Here is a 17,966-nt window from a genome sequence, read left to right as displayed (position 1 = left end):
GGGTCCGTTCAAGCTCATTAAATCAGCCCCCTTCACTCCAACTCTTAGCTAAGTTTTATTTCTTAACTCAAAGCAGCCCCCGAGCCCCAAGTGGGAAAACTAGTTCTCCCGATTCAGTCTGCACCTCCGCCGCCGCATCGAACGAGGGGTTAGCTTCGCGGCTGCGACTCCGTGTGAGCGACGCGGCCGCAGTGGCACGGGGGCCCGCAGCCTCGCGCTTCCTTTGTGAGACTGGGGGCTCAGGGCGCCCCCGGGTCCCCGCGCTCGGGCGCGCGGCGCGGGGCCTGCCGCAGCGCGGAGGGCGCGGCGGGCGCTAGGACCGCGGGGAGCGCGGGCGGCGCGGCGCTACCTTAAACCCGGCCCAATGCCGCCGCCTGCGCCACTCTGCGCGCCGCGGGGCTGCGCAGGAGGAGCGCTCCGGCCACCTCGCCCCGCGCCCCGGCGACACCTGTTCGCGGCCGCCGGCGGCACGCGGGTCCTGCCGCGGCGCCCCTCGCTCCCGCCGCCGCCGCCGCCCGCCGCCCGCGCCCGGCCGATGGACGCCAGCCGAGCCTCCGGAGGACTCTGGACACCAGCCTTGGACGCTTAAAGTTTTCCCTTCTTTTTGTTTTATTATCATCCTTCTCGTTTTTGGAGGAGGGGACGAGGCTGCAGATTCGTCGCCGCCACCAACGTGAGATTTTTTTTTTTTTCCTCCCTTGAAGGATTCCTGCTGATGTCTGCAGAGTCGGTTAGAGTAAAAACAGCGCATGCCTTCCTGGAGTCAGGATCCGTAAATTCTGACGTAGCCCGTGCATCTTAAAAACCCCTATAATAACGCCTAGGCATTTAAGTTGCTATGGTCATTCTGGTCGCAAGCCTAATGGAGAAACTCCGGATTTTTTTCCCTCCCTACGGTCGGATGAGATGAAGACCTGCGTGCCTGCCGAGAGCTGGGGATCTGTGTGTAGAGATACATAGATACGTTTATCAATATGTCAGTGTGCGAGTATAAAGTGGTGCTTGCTTAGACTATCCGCGGTTTGACCTTGAACCTGAGCCAGCGAAACGGCAGGTTACTTTTATTGATGCATTTCATGGATTGAAGAAAAGGACCTTTTTTTTTTTTTTTTTTTTTCTTTTCTTCTCTCTGCAACTGCAGTGAGGGACGGAGTTGGATTTACCTCGCCGAGTACCTCCTGGGTTGGCACCATCATCATTGTTTATCGCTGTGTTCGGAACGCCTGCCGACTCTGCCGATGGCTCCCCTGGGTGAAGTTGGGAACTATTTCGGCGTGCAGGATGCGGTGCCGTTCGGGAACGGGCCGGTGTTGCCGGTGGACAGCCCGGTCTTGCTAAGTGACCACCTGGGTCAGTCCGAAGCAGGAGGGCTTCCCAGGGGACCCGCGGTCACGGACTTGGATCACTTAAAGGGGATTCTCAGGCGGAGGCAGCTGTACTGCAGGACTGGATTTCACTTAGAAATCTTCCCCAACGGTACTATCCAGGGAACCAGGAAGGACCACAGCCGGTTCGGTAGGTGCACCGTTAACCCTTGAGGGCCCGAGCTGGCAGGCTCGGACCGCAGCTGCCTTGAAGGCGGCCGGGCGCGGGTGGCGGATGCGGGAAGGGGTCTGCCTCCCTTGGTTTCGGACTGACTCGGTCTCGTTAGCTCCAGGGGAGAAAAAGGCCTCCGGAATTGCAGACCTGCTGCTGGCACTGATGCGGGTCTACACTGGAAGGCTTTTTTTTTTTTTTTTTAAGGAGGGCTTGATTTATAAATATAACACATACCCTTAGTTCTTTTGCATCATAAAGGCGGGCAAGATCGGGTTTAGGAAGTTTCTTTTGAATGGACTGATTCCACGAGTTTCAAGCTTTAATCATTAACTACGGAGAACTTAAAATGCATTTTGCTCAAGGCAATGGTTACCATCTTGTGCCAAATGAAGTTTTTGCCCCTTCCCTCTATTCCTCCAAGAAGTGTCCTGCTTAAATTGTATATGAAGCGTATTGCTGATTCCCACCGAGAGGGACTGGGGCGCTTTAGGCGAAGGTTGCAGATTGTTCCGTGGGAGGAGAGACTGAAGTCGTATTTCAGACTCCGGGGCTGCAGGGGCAGGGCGCAGGGGGGGATGGGGGACGGACTCGGGCAGGGGCAGGGCCCTGTCCGGGGTCGTTTGTCCTTCCAGCCATCGAGTCATGCCCTGTGCTCTGTCCAGTTCCTACCGCGCGCAGCCCTGTGTAGGATTCCTGGGTGCCTCTGGTGTGCGTGTGTGCGCGCGTGCAAAAGCGGCGAGCTAATTTTAAAGGGCATTCCTAGGGCTTCATCTCCCGAGGAGGGTGTCTGTGACTCAGCACGAGGGCTGCAGACCCCAGAGGATGGAGACCGTCCGCTCTAACGACTGCACACACGTGCCTGCTGAGCCGTCGAGCCCGACGGCAGCGCCCCGGGGGTGGTGGGTGGAGGGGCTTCTCCTGGTTTCCCCCCCACCCCATACTTAAAAATAAAGCGGGGGTGTGTGTGTGGGGGGGAGGTGGCGGCGTTTGGGCAACCGGACTGTTGGAAGGAGTTAACTTATTGAGCGAACCCACCTGACAACTTAAAACTAGGTCGTAAAAGCAAAGTCCTATGGTGCTTTCTCTTCGTTAAGCTTCACGCCAGATGCTGAGCACGGTCTGAACTGTCCGTGTAGCTCGTGGGCTGCAGACGATGGCCGAGGTGAGGCCGGCCCGGGCCTGAGATGGGCCGGCCCCGGGGTTTCCTGCCTCTGTCCTCCCTCCCCGAGCCTCGGCCCGGAGGGACCCACCAGGGAGACGGCTCAGGGTCCCCCCTCCCCGCCCCCGCGCCCCCGTCTGCTTTGCAGTCTCCAGTTACCCAGAGGAAGCTCGAGCAGTGGAGGCGGCTCCGGCCGCTGCGGAAAGAGGACGAAACTTCGCGCAAGCGCTCACCCCGGCCGCCCCCAGGCCGCCAGCGCTCGCGCCGCGCTCCGGACCAGGGAGGGCGGCCCGGTGCGGGGACGTAGCGCCCAGCCCGGGCCCCCACGCGCCGGCCGGCAGGTGCCACTCGGCCGCCCCGGCCCCGCGCGCACTCGGCTGCCGCCGGCTTGCTCCGCGCGGTCCTAGACGCGCTCGGATTCGGCGGCTCGCCCCCGCCCCGCGCGCCCTGGGCTGCTGGGACCGCCGAGTCCGGGGCGCCGGGCCCGGGCGTGCTCCGGCTGCGTTTAGGGATCGGGCTCCTTGAGCCCGGGGCCGCGTCCCTTCGCGTTCTCGGTGTGAGAACGCAGGTCCAGCGGATCGGGCCGCCGCCAGGAGCAGCGGGGCCGCGCGTGGCGCGGGAGCCGCCGGAGGCGCGCGCGGCGGGGCCGAGGCCCCGGAGTCCCGTCCCGTCTCGGACCCCTCTCCGTCCTTCGGAGCGCACAGCCGGGTCCCGGAGCGGTGGGCTCGCGGCGCCGGAGGTGGGTCGGGCCGGCCAGCAGGGCCGGGGCCGCGGGGGAGAGAGAGGGGACAAAGGGCGGCGTAGGCAGGGGGCCGCGTGCCATTGTTGCGGATCCGCCGCCCCTCTCCGCTTGGGGAGCCCGCCATGGGCTCCCGCGTGCGGCCGGCGACCTCCGGTGCGGAGCAGCAGACCCCGCCCGGGAAGACCGGGAGGCTCCGCTTGGGGCTTCTCCTCCCCACCGTGCGCTTTTTTTTTTGTTTTTTAAACGCAGTCACCTTTCGGGTAGGACGTTCGCTACACGCAACCTGGTCATTAGGAATCCGGTGCCTCTGCCTCGGGGACAGCGAGGGACCAGGGTGGACGGAGGGGGCTGGGGGCCGGATGGGGGCGGGGGGCGGCCGAGAGGCGCGCTCCGGGGTCAGCCGACAAGGACGCGGGCCCGGCGGCTGCACGGAGACCGTAAAACAAAACGCGGCCTCGGCACCCCCGCCCCCAATCCCGGAGGTGACGCGTCCTCTCCCCGTCCGCCCGCGCGGCTGGCGGGCAGCTGGGGGCGGCGCTGGCTGGGGGGCCGGGCAGCGGAAGCCCGGGCCCGGGGCTGGGGTCGGCCGCAGCGGGCGGCGGGGGAGGGGCGCGCCCGCGCCGGGTTCGGATGCGGCGGCGCGGGCGGTGGGGGCGGGGAGGGAGGGCGCGGCGGCCGGCTTCTTGCGGCTTCCATCCGGGGGCGGCGCGGAGAAGCCCCCACGGGAGCCGTCAGCGCCGCAGGTTCGGGTGTCAGCAATGTCCGTGGCGCGGCGCCGGCAGCCCACCCTGGCTCCGGGCCCCGCCCGGGGGCGCGCGCGGGGGAGTGTGGGCGCTAGGACCCTGCGCGGGGCGGGGGGGCCGCGGCCAGCACACCTGGAGCCCACCTCGCCCCGCCCGCAGCACCTAGGACCCCCTCATCTCCCCCGCGCGCGCCCCCCCAGCCGCGCCCTGGGGACCTCAAGTGCATCCCGGGTTTCTCTTCCGAGCCTCTGGAGGAGAGGAGCTGTGGGTAGGGGGCAAAGGGGGCTTGCACCTCGGTTAAAACATAAGGTGCGTTTTCCACCTGACAGGGGAAATGGCAGAGGAAGCGGGAGAGACGCCCCCCCCCCCCCACCCCGCGCCCCCACGCAGGTGACTGCGGCTGCGGCGGTGACACAGCAGCGGCAGTGCGGGCGGGGGGCGGGGAGCCTCGCGGCTGTGCCTGCAGGAGCTGTGCGGCCGCGATGCGGGCACGGGGAGCGCGGGGGGCCCTTTGTTTTCCCCGGGTGGGGGGTGCTGGCTTGGCGCGGAGGCCAGGCCCGGAGAAGGGGACCCGGGATCCCATCTGGGGTGATAGGCCCAGGGGAACCAGACGGTTCGTTCCCTAATACTGCTGGACGGAAAAAGTGAGCAGAAAAATGAGTGGAAGAAATGGTAATGTGGATAATAAAAACAGGGAGCCTGGGGCCTGATCCGCTATTTGACTTGGCCTGGTGCGGAGCCGGCTGGTCCTCGCCGGAGCCTTGGGGCGGCCGGTCCTGGGGTCAGGTGTAGTAGTAGTGCCAGAGGGGAGAAATATGATCAATAGCCGTGCTTTAAAAAGACAGGTTAAACAGTCCTATTTCCAGGGGTCTCGCTTGAAACAACTTAGTTCTGTGTATCTGTTCTTCAGTATCTCAGTAAGGGAAAGGATGCTGTTCTCAGAATAGGCCCAGATTCTGGAAAAATCGGTAAGGTGATGGCTCCTGTTCAGCTAGTTATTTCCCAAATGAACCCTGGGCTTTGCTCAAGGCCTCAGGCTCTGAGATGACTGATCTGGCAGAACCCTGGTGTGCGGTTCTCCCCAAGCAGGGGGCTGGAGGGGGGAGGTTAATCTATTTTAGAAAGCCTGCCCTGGTGCCTCTCTCCACAGCCTGCACACATTCTTGTCCTCTGAAGAATGCAGGTCTGTTAAGTGTTGGGGGCTTTTAGGCTGGAGGGTTGTTTCACATGGTCCACGCACTTCCCAGGGCCAGCGGAGGTGCGGCCCAGGGCTGAGGGGCTCCTGGGAGCAGGGCCAGCTTTGGGGTAATGGTCCATGTGAACAGAGCATGGGGCCAAACACTACTTACCTAGTGAGTCTGGGGTCAGGGGGATGCTGTGCAGAGGTCATTTTCCTGAAGGGGTTCAGGAACTGACCTGGCCTCTTGTGGACCACAGATGACCGTGGGCCCCGTCAGACCCCACCAGGCCTCCTGGGCCCGGGGACTGCATTCTCATGGGCGTGCTTGCCTGCTGTGAAAGGGCACAGCTAGATGCCACCATCACGGAGAGCGGCTGCCCAGGTCACTCCATCAGTGCCTATGGCTGTGGCCCTTCTGCACTGCCTAGAAGAGACGGGCCACTCTCTCCCTCCCTCCCTTCTACTCTTCCTAGTTCTTTCCTTCTTGCCCTTCTGTGTCTACACAGAAGCCTTCTCCCCAGGTTCTTCCTGAACCAACAGCCACCCCCAACCCTGTGTCTCATGCTGGTGGAAACAGCCATGGAGGGGGGCAACCCCACTCAGATCAGTGCACTCTGAAGCAGATGCTTGGCACTGGCGTGGGCCCAGAGAGAGGGTAACCCACCTGCTGGAGGTTCTGGAGTTCCTGGTGGACAGGATAATACCAGGAATATCAAGGATTCCAGTCTGGGTGGGGCGGGGGCTTGTTGCCATGTTGCCAGGTCTTCCTGGCCTTGCAGCTCTGATGAGCTCTGCATGTGGGGGAGCAGCTGTGACTCAGATGTTCTAGATTCTGTTTGCCCCCAGATCACGAGGTGACCTCATGAAAAGCTGGGCTGTTCTTTTGAGGTCTCTGTGTCTTAAGGGGCTGCAGAGCTAAGGATGCTAGTTTGAGGTGATGACATCCTTTTCATCTGGGGTCCCTAGATGTAGCTCCTTCTCATCTGGAGTCTCTCTCCTTGAAGACTTGTCTCTGGTCTTAACCCTTGGAAGCACCCCAGACTCCCCTTTCCCAGCCTGAGTGAGTTGCCTGCCTACCATGAATACCTACCTCTCATTGCACCCCCCCCCCCATTGTCATTACACTTACCTGGTTGTCTGTCCTGCCCACTAGATGGGAAGCTCTTTGAGGTCATAGTCTAGTCCTTGCTCATCATCATATTCTCAACAAAGGGTGTGGTGCTTGGCTTACAATTTGTTGTTGTTCAGTTGCTCACTGGTGTCTGACTCCTTTGTGACCCCATGGACTGTAGCCCTGCAGGCTCCTCTGTCCATGGAATTTCCCAGACAAGAGTACTGGAATGGGTTGTTATTTTCTTCTCCAGGGGATCTTCCAGACCTGGGGTTCTAACCCACGTCTCTTGCCTTGGCAGGCAGATTCTTTACTGCTGAACCACCAGGGATGCCCATTGGCTTACTCCTTAGTTTGTTGATTTAATGAATGAGTGCATGTCTTATTGATGCCAGGAGATAACAAGATTGATCTCTTACCACTTTCATTTCCAAAATGTGTAATAATCATTTCAGAACTTATGTTGTGTGTGCACAAAATCAGTATGTTAGCACCTGGAGCTGCCCACCTTCCCATGTCCTGTGTGAGGAAAGTGCAGACACAGGAGCCCACCTGCTCTTCATTTCCTCTGCTGCTGCTTGTCCTGAGTGCTGGCTCAGCCAAGTCTCATCTCGCCAACATCTTCCATTTCACTAGTGAGAGAATGACTATATATATCAGCAGATGAATGGAATAGAAAGCTGTGGTACATATACACAATGGAATATTACTCAGCTAATAAAAAGAATGCATTTGAATCAGTTCTAATGACGTCGATGAAACTGGAACCTATTATACAGGGTGAAGGAAGTCAGAAAGAAAAACACCAATACAGTATATTAACGCATATACATGACATTTAGAAAGATGGTAACGATGACCCTGTATGTGAGACAGCAAAAGAGACACAGATGTAAAGAATGACTTTTGGACTCTGTGGGAGAAGGCGAGGGTGGGATGATTTGAGAGAACAGCATTGAAACATGTATATTATCATATGGGAAATAGATCACCAGTCCACGTTTGATGCATGAGACAGGGTGCTCAAGGCTGGTGTACTGGGATGACCCTGCAGGATAGGATGGGGAGGGAGGTGGGAGGGGGTTCAGGATGGGGAACACATGTGTACTCATGGCTGATTCATGTCAATGTATGGCAAAAACCACTACAATATTGTAATTAGCCTCCAATTAAAATGAATTAATAAAAAAAAAAAAGTGGTACAGAAATCCCAGACTTTTGAGGAAAGGTAAAGCTGATGGGAAGATGTGCGTGGTCAGTAAGGACCTAGGCCTTGGAGTCTGATTGCTCCCAGGGAGGTTGTCCTTAAGCCTAGTACCCCCATATGTCATCTGAGGGCTCGCATGTGATGACGCCTTGGGCTGTTATGTGGCCCGAGTGGCAGGTCTCTCACTGGGCACATACTAGATGCTGGAGGACCCCAGCTGTTGGGGTTGTCACTGACGAGACTGGTGCTCCGGATGTCCTGTAGACCAACCAGGCACATGGCTTTGTGAGAGCTCGTGTACTTAGGTTTTGTTGGGGCTGATGGGCAACGTTGGTTGATAGCTGTTCTTAGTTCTCTCAGAGCTGCCTCATGTTAGGGAAAGCAAAGATCATCAAATACCCTCTTAGAAGGTGCAAGTATCTTTTAGTTTTATGACTTTCAGTTGACATAGTGTATTAAATTGTTCAGCTGCAATGGGGCAAAATGTTTCCATTTTACAATGAAAATTGGATGTTAATGAATTCCTTATCCTATTTCAGGATTACTATGATTTACAGTGTATGTTTTCAGGTAGCTAAGAAGAGACTCACACTGTAGTATGTGACTCCTTTAGTAATAAAATGCCACAGTGTAAGTTATTTTTAATCCTTAGAGTTGGATGTGGCATAATGAAATAAAATGATTCATCAATAAGGGCGTGCATCTCACATGAACTGACTCTCATGGAAATATTGCCTTATTTGTCTTTCCATTTGCTTTGTGAGGTAGGGAATGGCTGATTAATGAACTTATTTCAGATGTGTTTTTCATTCGAGACTCACCAGTTATCAGATTCAGAAGGCAATTTCTCATCATATTTTCCCACACACTATTTCACATTCTGTTAAAAATACATAGTTGTTTTTTTTTTGCAGGTTCAGATGGACAGTCTGTAAACTAAGCTCAAAGAATTTGTTACATTTTGTGCTTATAACAGGACTAGGAACACCCTTTTATAAGCAGTCTCTCTTTGTCCATCACCTTGGAACCTTTGCTTTATTAGATTTATGTACTTCATGTCTTGCTATGATTGCTGCACAGTCTGTTTTGTGAGAGTTGCAAAATTAATTGTTTAAAAATCCATGTAAGTGCTTTTTTACAAGTCACAGGAGACTGTAGTGCAGTGTTATCCCTATTTTTTTCTAAACTTTTAAAATGTAAGTAAATTATTTTCATATTTGCAGATATTTCTGCAAGGTAATGCAGTATTTGGTATACACAAGGTATATGCAAGGTTTACATAGAGTGTAGCACTTTAATACAAAATGTGGAGAAAATGGCTGAGCGTGAGTGTCTTACTGTTGTCTCCAAAATGCCATTGGATAGTCATGTTAAAACAACACTATTGTTACGGAACCTAGAGCTGCTGTTGTGTGACTATAAAATTCTGGATTTATGCCCAGCTTAGGCAATGTTATTCTTAGTGAGGTAAGCAAGAGGAAAGAAGGAAATAAGATTGTTATGTTGATTTGATTTTGGGTTATAGTAATCCATGTCTATTTTAAATCAAGAGCATTTTTTTGGAATGAGCATTTTTTTTTTCCTCCAAATATTGTGTTATCTTAATTGCCTAACTATCTCTTTGCGGCTTAGATAAGCACAGAGAAAAATCAATACTTTGTTTAAGCAGAAATATTTGGGATGTAGGCCTTTTAGTTTTCCAGATGGAGCATAATACAGTTATACTGGATAGAGAGAGCTGGATAATTTTCGATGTAAACCAGAGAAGTCTTTGGTTGGCATCTCCATTCTTACTTGAAGAGACATAGACTTCTCTCTGAATAGAACTTTTTTCCAATCCATGTCCATACACGGATACTTCATTTCACAGTTTTAAAGTAGAAGTAAATTTTCTCTTACATTATGCTCGTATAAGTTAGTTAGAACATGTACACTGGCTTATCTGACCTGTCATTTCTTACCACATCTGTGTAAATACCAGGTTTTTTCTTAGAGAATGAACTTATGGTTATGAGGGTGGGGGAAGGTTGGGGGGAAGATTAGGGGGAAGGGATGGCTGGGGGGAGTTGGGGATGGACATGTCCACACGGCTGTAGTTAAAATGGATAACTAACAGGGACCTCCTGTACAGCACAGGGAACTCTGCTCAGTGTTATGTGGCAACCTGGATGGGAGGGGAGGGTAGGGGAGAATGGATACATGTATATGTATGGCTGAATCCCTTTGCTGTCCACCTGAAGCTATCAAAACATTGCTAATCAGCTATACTCCAATATAAAATAAAAAGTTTAAAAGAGAAATGCTAGCTTTTTATTTAAAAACTTTTTTTTTGTTATGTGTCATGTTGATAAGTGTTTTTGTCTCATGACTAGAAGCTAAGATCTAGTGGAAAAATCAATTCTTTGGGGCAGTGGTTTTAAGAGAAGACGGTTCCTGAGTAAATGCTCCTCTTCGGTGCTCCCAGGCTTGTGGACACGCAGAGGGCAGTGCTCCACGCCCTGACCTGTGTCCCTCTGTCTCGGTCTTGCAGGGATCCTGGAGTTCATCAGTATAGCCGTGGGTCTGGTCAGCATCCGTGGCGTGGACAGTGGACTCTACCTCGGCATGAATGAGAAGGGGGAGCTGTATGGATCGGTAAGTGCAGCGGGCTACCTCACCAGCATCCCTGACTCACGTTTGCTGGGAACCACTCTTTCTCGAGGTTATAAATAGAAATGAAACTGGTGGTGGTGGGAAGGGGAGTGTAGGCTTTCACTTTTTGAAGAAAACCACTTCATTGTTATGAATAGATGTCAGCCCTCAATCTTCTCTAGACCAAAGTTTCTAAAGCAAATGCTTTATTTATATGCTGAGCCATTTTCATTACCCAGTAAATAAAATATTCAAAACTGTGAAAAATCCCATCTTCTGGTATTGAATGGGAGTAATTTTTGAAATGAATTGAAATGATCTCTCCCCAGCTTTGGCAAGCATTGTAATTAAAACTAGAAATAGACCATGCAGTGAGTATCGGCCCTTTTTCTGAGCTACATAAGATTTTCATTATGTAGAGACAAGGGAGATGGAAATTACTGTCAGATATTCTTGTAGGCGAAAAGGAATAGAAAAATATAATAATTATTTGTAACTATTATGAGTTTCTTTTTTCTTGTGTCTTCCTTCCTGTCTCCAGTGGGTTGGAAGCTCCCTGTGGAGGCAGAGAGCACTCACTGCAGCTGGCCGGGCACCTGGAATGGTGGTCTCCAGAGTTTTCTGAGCGTAGATCTCAGTGCCTCATGTCAAATTGTTTAAAAGTTGTGTACATAAAGTGTAGCCCATATATGTTATGTTGTTTTCTGCAGCCCGCATTAAGGTGAAGTGCTCTGAAGGCAGGGATGGACGAGTGGGCAGTCAGAGGCCATGTTCTGTCCATAGCAGATGGACCTGTGTCCTCAAGGCTGTGGCCCGTTGTGGGGGCTTCTCCAGGGGCCCATCTGCCCCATTCCTTGCCCCCGCCCTTTCCGCGTGTCCCCGGCTCAGCCCCTCTGGGGCAGAGACCTGGTGACCATGGGGTAGCGGGGAGGTCTGACTGCGGGCTTGTGAGGCCCCCTGCCTGGTTCAGAGCCTGAGGTGCCCAGCAGAGGTGGGACAGCCCCCTCGCCCTCTGTGTCCTTGCTCGCCTGGAGGTGTCCTCAGGCTGGGGCCCTGCTCGGTGGACGGTGGCCAGGCCTGCATTTTCCCTCATTTCCTTCCTCAGCCTCCAGCCTCCCCCGTGCCCACCCTGGTCCCGCCGACAGAGGGTCCCTCAGCCCCCGACACCGCTGCTTCCTGCTCAGACCGCTTGAGCTCCTGCCCTGAAGGCGCTGGCCACCTGCTTCCAGGCACTCGCCTCGCCGGACCTTGCTGCCCGGGTCTGCTCTGCTAGGCCGTCTCCTGCCCCTGTCCCATGTGCCTCGAGTCTGCCCCCTGCTCTTCTCTGGTCACTTGTCATCTGATGGGCTGTGGGGTCGGGTCCCCCACCCCGCCCTGCCGTCCTCTCCTCCCTGTGCCTCAGGAGACAGCTTTTTTTCTTTAGGATTCAGTGATAATACTGCCTCTTCTACAAAACCTTCCTACCCACTGGAGCCCAAGTTCTGGGTCAGCATCTCGTATGTGTGTGTGTCCTCTGGGCTCTGGCGGTGCCTTCTTTATATTTCCATCCTCACCTGAGGAATTTAGACTTCTGGTGTGATTATGTGTCTGTGTTGGTTGTGTGTTCATGTTGGTTATGTGTCCACTAGAGGAACATAGACTTCTGGTGTGGTTGTTTGTCTGTGTTGGTTGTGTGTCCAGGTTGGTTGTGTCCATGTTGGTTATATCCATGTTTGTTATGTGTCCACTCCAGGAATGTAGACTTCTGATGTGGTTGTGTCTCTGTGTTGGTTGTGGGTCTGCGTTCCCTAGGTGTTGAGGTGGGGGCTGCAGGTTTCCTTTCAGTGTTGCTCTGCACACAGCCTGGGCCTGCAGCGGCGAGGGTCTTAGTTGGGTTGCAGTGGATTGAACGTTGTGGTTTATTCATGGCTTCCCGACCCTCAATGTGTGGCCCTGGCTGTCTCTGCCTGTGTGGTCAGTGTGTCCCTTGGGCCCTGCTGGAGGGAATGTCCATCTCTGCTCTCCCCCTGCTGAGCCAGGCTGTGACGTGTTGTCCTAGCATCCATCCCTGTGGGGAGAGGCAGAGGCTGGAGAGGATGGTGTCTGAGGAGGGTGGTGGCCACTGGGACACTAGGCTCCCCCACCTGCTCTTCCTGTCCAGATAGGGGCTGGACTCTGGTGGCCTCATGGCTCCTCTGCTCTGGGTCTCGGCCTTTCATGCCTTGGGCGCCCCGGGCTTCACTCCCGTCTTCCCTGCCTGTCCTTTGATGTTCTCTGTGTGCCCATGATGTTACACAGCAGGATCGCCTCTTCCAAGCTGCCTGCCTGGTTTGCCTGTGTGCATACCTCACACAGGTGTGAGGGAGTCCATCTCCTTGGTGGCCAGAGCCACACTGCACTGTGGTTGTCATCACCCTTGTGTGGCAGTGAGAACGGGGTGACCCACACATCTCCTCTCCATCCCAGAGAGACCGAGAGAAGGAAAGAGATGCAGACAGCGATTCTGTTATTAGCATGCCAGAAACGGTAGCTGAGAAGTTTACCTATGTGAAGTTGTGTGAAGCTCAGCGGAGTGGAGAAGATGTGTTTCTAAACATTGAGGAAACCTTGGAAAGACTGATCTCATTGGGAAAGAAGGTGAACAGGAGATTTGGGGAATTAGCCATCACTTTTATAAAGTCTATGCATATGTAAGTGCAGCAAAAGTTAATGTAAAATGTATTTAGGATTGTTTTTTCTATTTTCATTTATGTGGTTCTTTTGCTTCCAAGACTATATTAGTATTAGATCTAAAAGGTCAGAGGTGAATGGGGTAATACGTATTCAGAAAAATATATAGGATTCTGAACCCTGTTAGAGGGCTTCCCAGATGGCAGTTGGTAAAGAACCCAACTGCCAGTGCAGGAGACATAAGAGATGTGGGTTCTATCCCTGGGTTGGGAAGATCCCCTGGAGAAGGGAATGGCTACCCACTCCAATATTCTTGCCTGGAGAATCCCCATGGACAGAGGAGCCTGGTGGGCTATGGTCCGTAGGGTTGCAAAGAGTCAAACACAACTGAAGTGACTTAGCATGTACACACGTTGTCATACTGTGGAAATAGAAAAAACTCTATTGCTGATGTATACTATGATGTGATTTAAGGAAAATCTGAGCCATTCTATTTCTGGGATGGAGTCTGATTATTGTAATCCTGTTTTGAATTCATCCCTATGTCCATTCATCTGCTCATTTTTTCACAAACATTTATACTTAATATGTGCCCAGATAACACAGCAAGTATCTCAGACTCTGGTGGGAGAAATATACCTATAAATAATTCAGTGCAGTATGAACTGTACCATGTTAGAGGAATCACAGATATCCTGGGAATCCAGAAGAGTGTCTAAGTAATTGCCTGGGGAAATTGGGTGGCAGCACTTCACTGGGTTTTGAGGGATGTATAGGAGTCTCCAAAAAGGGAGGCATAAAAGGAAAGGTATGTAATTTTTCAAATGTAAAGATTAGAATACCCTGCCTGGGTGAGATTTAGGAAGGGTATTAGATCTCTCTCTCTCTCTCACACACACACATATGAGTGTGTACTTGGGCAGAGAATTAAAATGTTAGAGTACTAGTTTACATTTTTCACTTTTGTTCTCATGACAGAGAAAGAGTAGATGTAAAGCTTCATTACCTCTAGAGTCTTAATCTAAATCATCTGAGCATCATCAGGTTACTTCACAGTGTCAAGAATAATTCACTGTAATAAATACCTCTTTAAAAAAGAATGCCTTGAAAACAATTAATCTGTTTCAAGAAGCCTGCGTTTAATAAGAGTTGTTGACATTTTCATTAAAAAGAGGCAGCGCAGTCTCTAAAACTGTAACGGTACAGGAAAGGGGAACATGGGACCTGAAAACGTGGTGAGGACGATGACAGACCCCTGTTTGTATCCCTTTCAGCACCCGCCGTTTTCTGTCTGGAGTTTTCATTCCCGTTGGTCTTTCCCACTGAATTTGGCTCTTAGGAGCCGGTCTCTGTCTCCCGAAGGCCGTGCTGTGTATGTCGCATGCTGTTGGCATGTAGGGTCATCACCCCAGCCATTTGGCTGGTCACGCCTGCATCCGTGTAGTATGTCACACGTAGATAGCGTGACCCGAGCTGTCACTGTCCACCTCCACTGTCCTGGTTTCCACCTGGGCCACCCTGGTTTTCTGCTGTTGGGACCTTGCTTAGATATTAAGGCTGAAAGAGAGGAGGTGGGGTAACTTGCTCCTGGGCCAGAGCTTGTGGGGCAGAGCGAGGACTTAGACCAGCGCTGGAGCACGGGAGCCTGGCCACCACCTGCCAGAGACGCTGGTCACACAGGCACCTGCAGACCGTCGGTTAGTTGTTACGTTTCCAGAGACACAGGTGTGCCTGGCTGGGTCCACGTGAGTCCGTGTAATCAGTAACCAGGGTGTGCTGGATTCAAACTGTGTTTCCACTGCGTAGAAACTTTAAAGCCCAAGACGTCACGTGGGGTGCCTGTCCACACTGGCTGGGCCTGTGTGAACCGGAGCTGTCCCTCGTGCAGTGTTTCCATGGAGGGAGGCAGTGGTTGGAGGGCTTCAAGGACCACCCATCCCAGGATGAAGGTGTATGTCCACCCCTGTAAGAGGAAACAGTGAAATATCTCAGATCCCAAAACCCCATTTGCCTTAAATTATTTTTGTTTTAAGTGAATATGTACAAACATAGACACTTTGTGCTCCTTTGGTGACTGCAACGCAAACCATACGTATATTAAAATTCACCCTGGACCGTGGAATGGCTGGACTCTGGAGCGGCAGGCGGGGTCTGATGTGATGGGTGAAGCTACCTGAGTGGGGCTGAGATACAGCTTCGGGCGCAGCACACCTGTCCCCAGGGCTCCTGGGGCGGGGGCGGCCTCCCATGGCCTCCTGGGTGAATTGCTGGGAAGCCAGGTGTCACCTGGCCCTCACAGATGGTCCAAGGATGTCGTTTCTCTTCCTGTGAGTCCCAGTGGTGAGGGTTTTGCTGCTCAGTGCTGAAGGTGACGTCAGAGACAGACACATCTTTAGGCGACCATGTGTGGTTATAGGCAGCCCTCAGGAGGGTCTTGAGTGGCCTTAGAAGGATTCCTTTACTTTTTGGGAGATGAAAAGTCCGAGATGATGCTCCTGCAGGAAGCTTGTTGCCCCTGGATTAGCCTTTTTCTTCCCGGTACGTGCAGCTGTGGAAACCTGCCGGGATGGGGGCGGTCCCTGTGGTCTCTGTGAGGCGTCTGCAGCGCCTGTGTGAGCAGCGTGGGCACGTGCAGAATGAGCGTGTGCTTGTGGAACAGGACACCGTGCCTGGTGGCCAGTCCCGCTGGACTCAGCGGTTTGTCTGTGTGCTGTGTCAGTTGAGACAACTCCGGCAGCGGCCATGCCAGTGGGTCCTGGATGCTGAGTCTGAGGGTGTCATTCCTGCAGGGGAAATGGCAAGAGTCTTCTGTGTGGTGGCCTCCCTGGGGCGGGCGTGCTCTGCAAGTGGGTGGCTTTAAGCAGACACTGAGTGATGGAGCCCGGCCTCCCATCCTATGCGCGGGTTGCCGGCTGTCAGAGGACTGCGTGGCGGTTCTTTGTGAAGGAGGGCAGCGCCTCGGGAGACCGTTCCTACTGTATTAGCCAGTTTAGCTAGTAGAGCATCTTTGTGCTGGAGGTGAGGAGATGGGGGTTGGTGGCTTAGTGACCTTAGTGAAGGTCACACAGAGGGTAAGGAAGGAGTTTGGTTTGAATGCAGGTGAATTAATCTTGTCCAGTACACACAAGAATGGCCATCTGTTTTTGTGAATTAAAAAAAAAAAAAAAATATATATATATATATATTTTTTTTTTTCCCCCAGAAATAACCCTTTTATTAGAGCAGGGTCTAGTCTGCCCTTCACAGACATGATTTTGAAACAATTGTTTCCTTCTAGCAGCCTAGTTTTTACTTAGTGGTTCATTTGTTTCCTTAGCATCTATACTCCTGGCTGTTAATTGGTGGAAAATCATCTTTTATAAAAAAATTTATCTTCTTCTTTATGTAACTGTAGTCAAGTTTCTGTTGTTAAGCAGCAAGCTGACTCCCCTGATGCTCTGAGGCCTGTGTGGCTAACCTGGCAGATAAGCGGCGGCAGGGCTCACAGGTGGGGAGGCATCACAGGCTATGAAAAGTGAAGTCACTAAGTTGTATCCGACTCTTTGTGACCCCATGGACTGTGGCCCGCCAGGCTCCTCTGTCCACAGGATTCTCCAGGCAAGAATACTGGAGTGGGTTGCCATTTCCTCCTCCAGGGCATCTTCCTGACCCAGGGATCAAACCCAGGTCTCCTGCATTGCAGGCAGACGATCTATTGTCGGAGCCACCAGGGACCTGGTTTTCGTCGTCAGGCCCACGGGCTGGGCTCAGTGCACCCATGTGCACAGAGAGGGGAAGAGAGGGATGGCCCGGGACTGGGGTTCGTGCTCAGGGGCGGGCTTCCTTTAGGCTCCGGGATCTCGGTACAGAAGCTTCCTGAGTCGGTGCTCCGATTCCCCCCCACCCCCTGCCCCACACATCGCATCTCTTTGTAGAACAGGTGGGGCCTGGCCTGGGGCTTAGGTGATCGGGACAGGACCTTCTGATTCTCTTCAGTCTCTGCATCCCCGCGTTCCTTGCAATGATGCTGTGGGGCAGCCGTGCACACTCCCTGCCACACGCACCCACACACAAGTGCACACTCACTCGTTTTCATAACCCTGCAGGGTTTGGCGGTGTCATTGTGCACACAGGCCAACACTTCTGTAGGTGCTGGAGAATAGTCGACCCTCTTGACTGCAGGTCACGTGCTTGCACGTTTGTCCACCAGCTGGGGTTTGTGTACCCAATTGTATGACCCTGGAATGGTGTGACTCACAAACCTGCCAAGAGCAGCAGCAGAAGCTACTGCTGGCCAGGGCCCCACGAGGCCATGCAGCCTTGTGCCTTCAACTCCTGCTGAGTGAGCATCCTCTCCTGCATCTGTGTAGTGCCTGGGGTCTCATGTTTTTGTGCTTTTCCAGGGTGGTTTCTCTGATCAGAATGCCCCCGGGGCCTAGTGCTGAGATGCTGTGCGTGTCCCAAGTGCAGGAGTCTGGGTGTGTGTCACGGAGGAAACACGGGCCTCACAGGAGTCTCAGCCGGCCTGGGTCACTGCCCTGCGTCCACAGCTGAAAAATCCACGATATTAACTTAAATGGAGACAAAACAAAGCAGGGCTGTGTATTGGTTGATTGACAAGCATGTGATGAGCAGAGAAACAGGCTCTGAACCCGTGTTTCCCCAGGAGCTGCAGTTCAGGGCCTGATCCACATGGAGTGGCCTCGCGCGTAAGGCTGCTTCCTCCTTGGGTGACCTTGGCGCTGGTTCAAGGGGAACTTGCCACTCTGGGGGGAGTTGGATGTGCAAACGTGGTTGAGGTAATGGAATTGTGTCCAGAGAGGGCTGGGGGCGGGGCTTCATCTTGGGCTGGGAGGGAGGTCTGGATGGTTCACAGAGAAGACAGTTTGTGAGGGGCCGGTGTGAAGGCAACCTTGGGGCTGCAGGGTTTGGAGACGCGGCTGCTCACGGGTCCCTATTCTGCTCCCCCCCACCCCCACACACACAGCGGTCCTGTCTCTGCTTCTGGTTTTCCTGGCAGCTGCCA

The 17,966-nt window shown here is 53.4% G+C and overlaps 1 protein-coding gene across 1 annotated transcript in view; it reads left to right on the top strand.

Annotated features, from left to right (window-relative positions):
- Window positions 1–488: 488 nt before the first annotated feature.
- FGF9 (fibroblast growth factor 9) overlaps window positions 489–17,966 on the top strand; it is a 29,606-nt gene continuing 12,128 nt past the window's right edge. The window contains exons 1-2 of the mRNA XM_070800288.1: window positions 489–1,515; window positions 10,212–10,315. Coding sequence (XP_070656389.1) covers window positions 1,239–1,515; window positions 10,212–10,315 — 381 coding nt within the window. The 5' untranslated portion in view covers window positions 489–1,238. The remainder of the gene's footprint in view (window positions 1,516–10,211; window positions 10,316–17,966) is intronic.

This window comes from Bos indicus, chromosome 12, assembly GCF_029378745.1.
Source record: "Bos indicus isolate NIAB-ARS_2022 breed Sahiwal x Tharparkar chromosome 12, NIAB-ARS_B.indTharparkar_mat_pri_1.0, whole genome shotgun sequence".
NCBI classification, from domain to species: domain Eukaryota; kingdom Metazoa; phylum Chordata; class Mammalia; order Artiodactyla; family Bovidae; genus Bos; species Bos indicus.
This window is presented reverse-complemented; position numbering and strand designations above follow the sequence as displayed.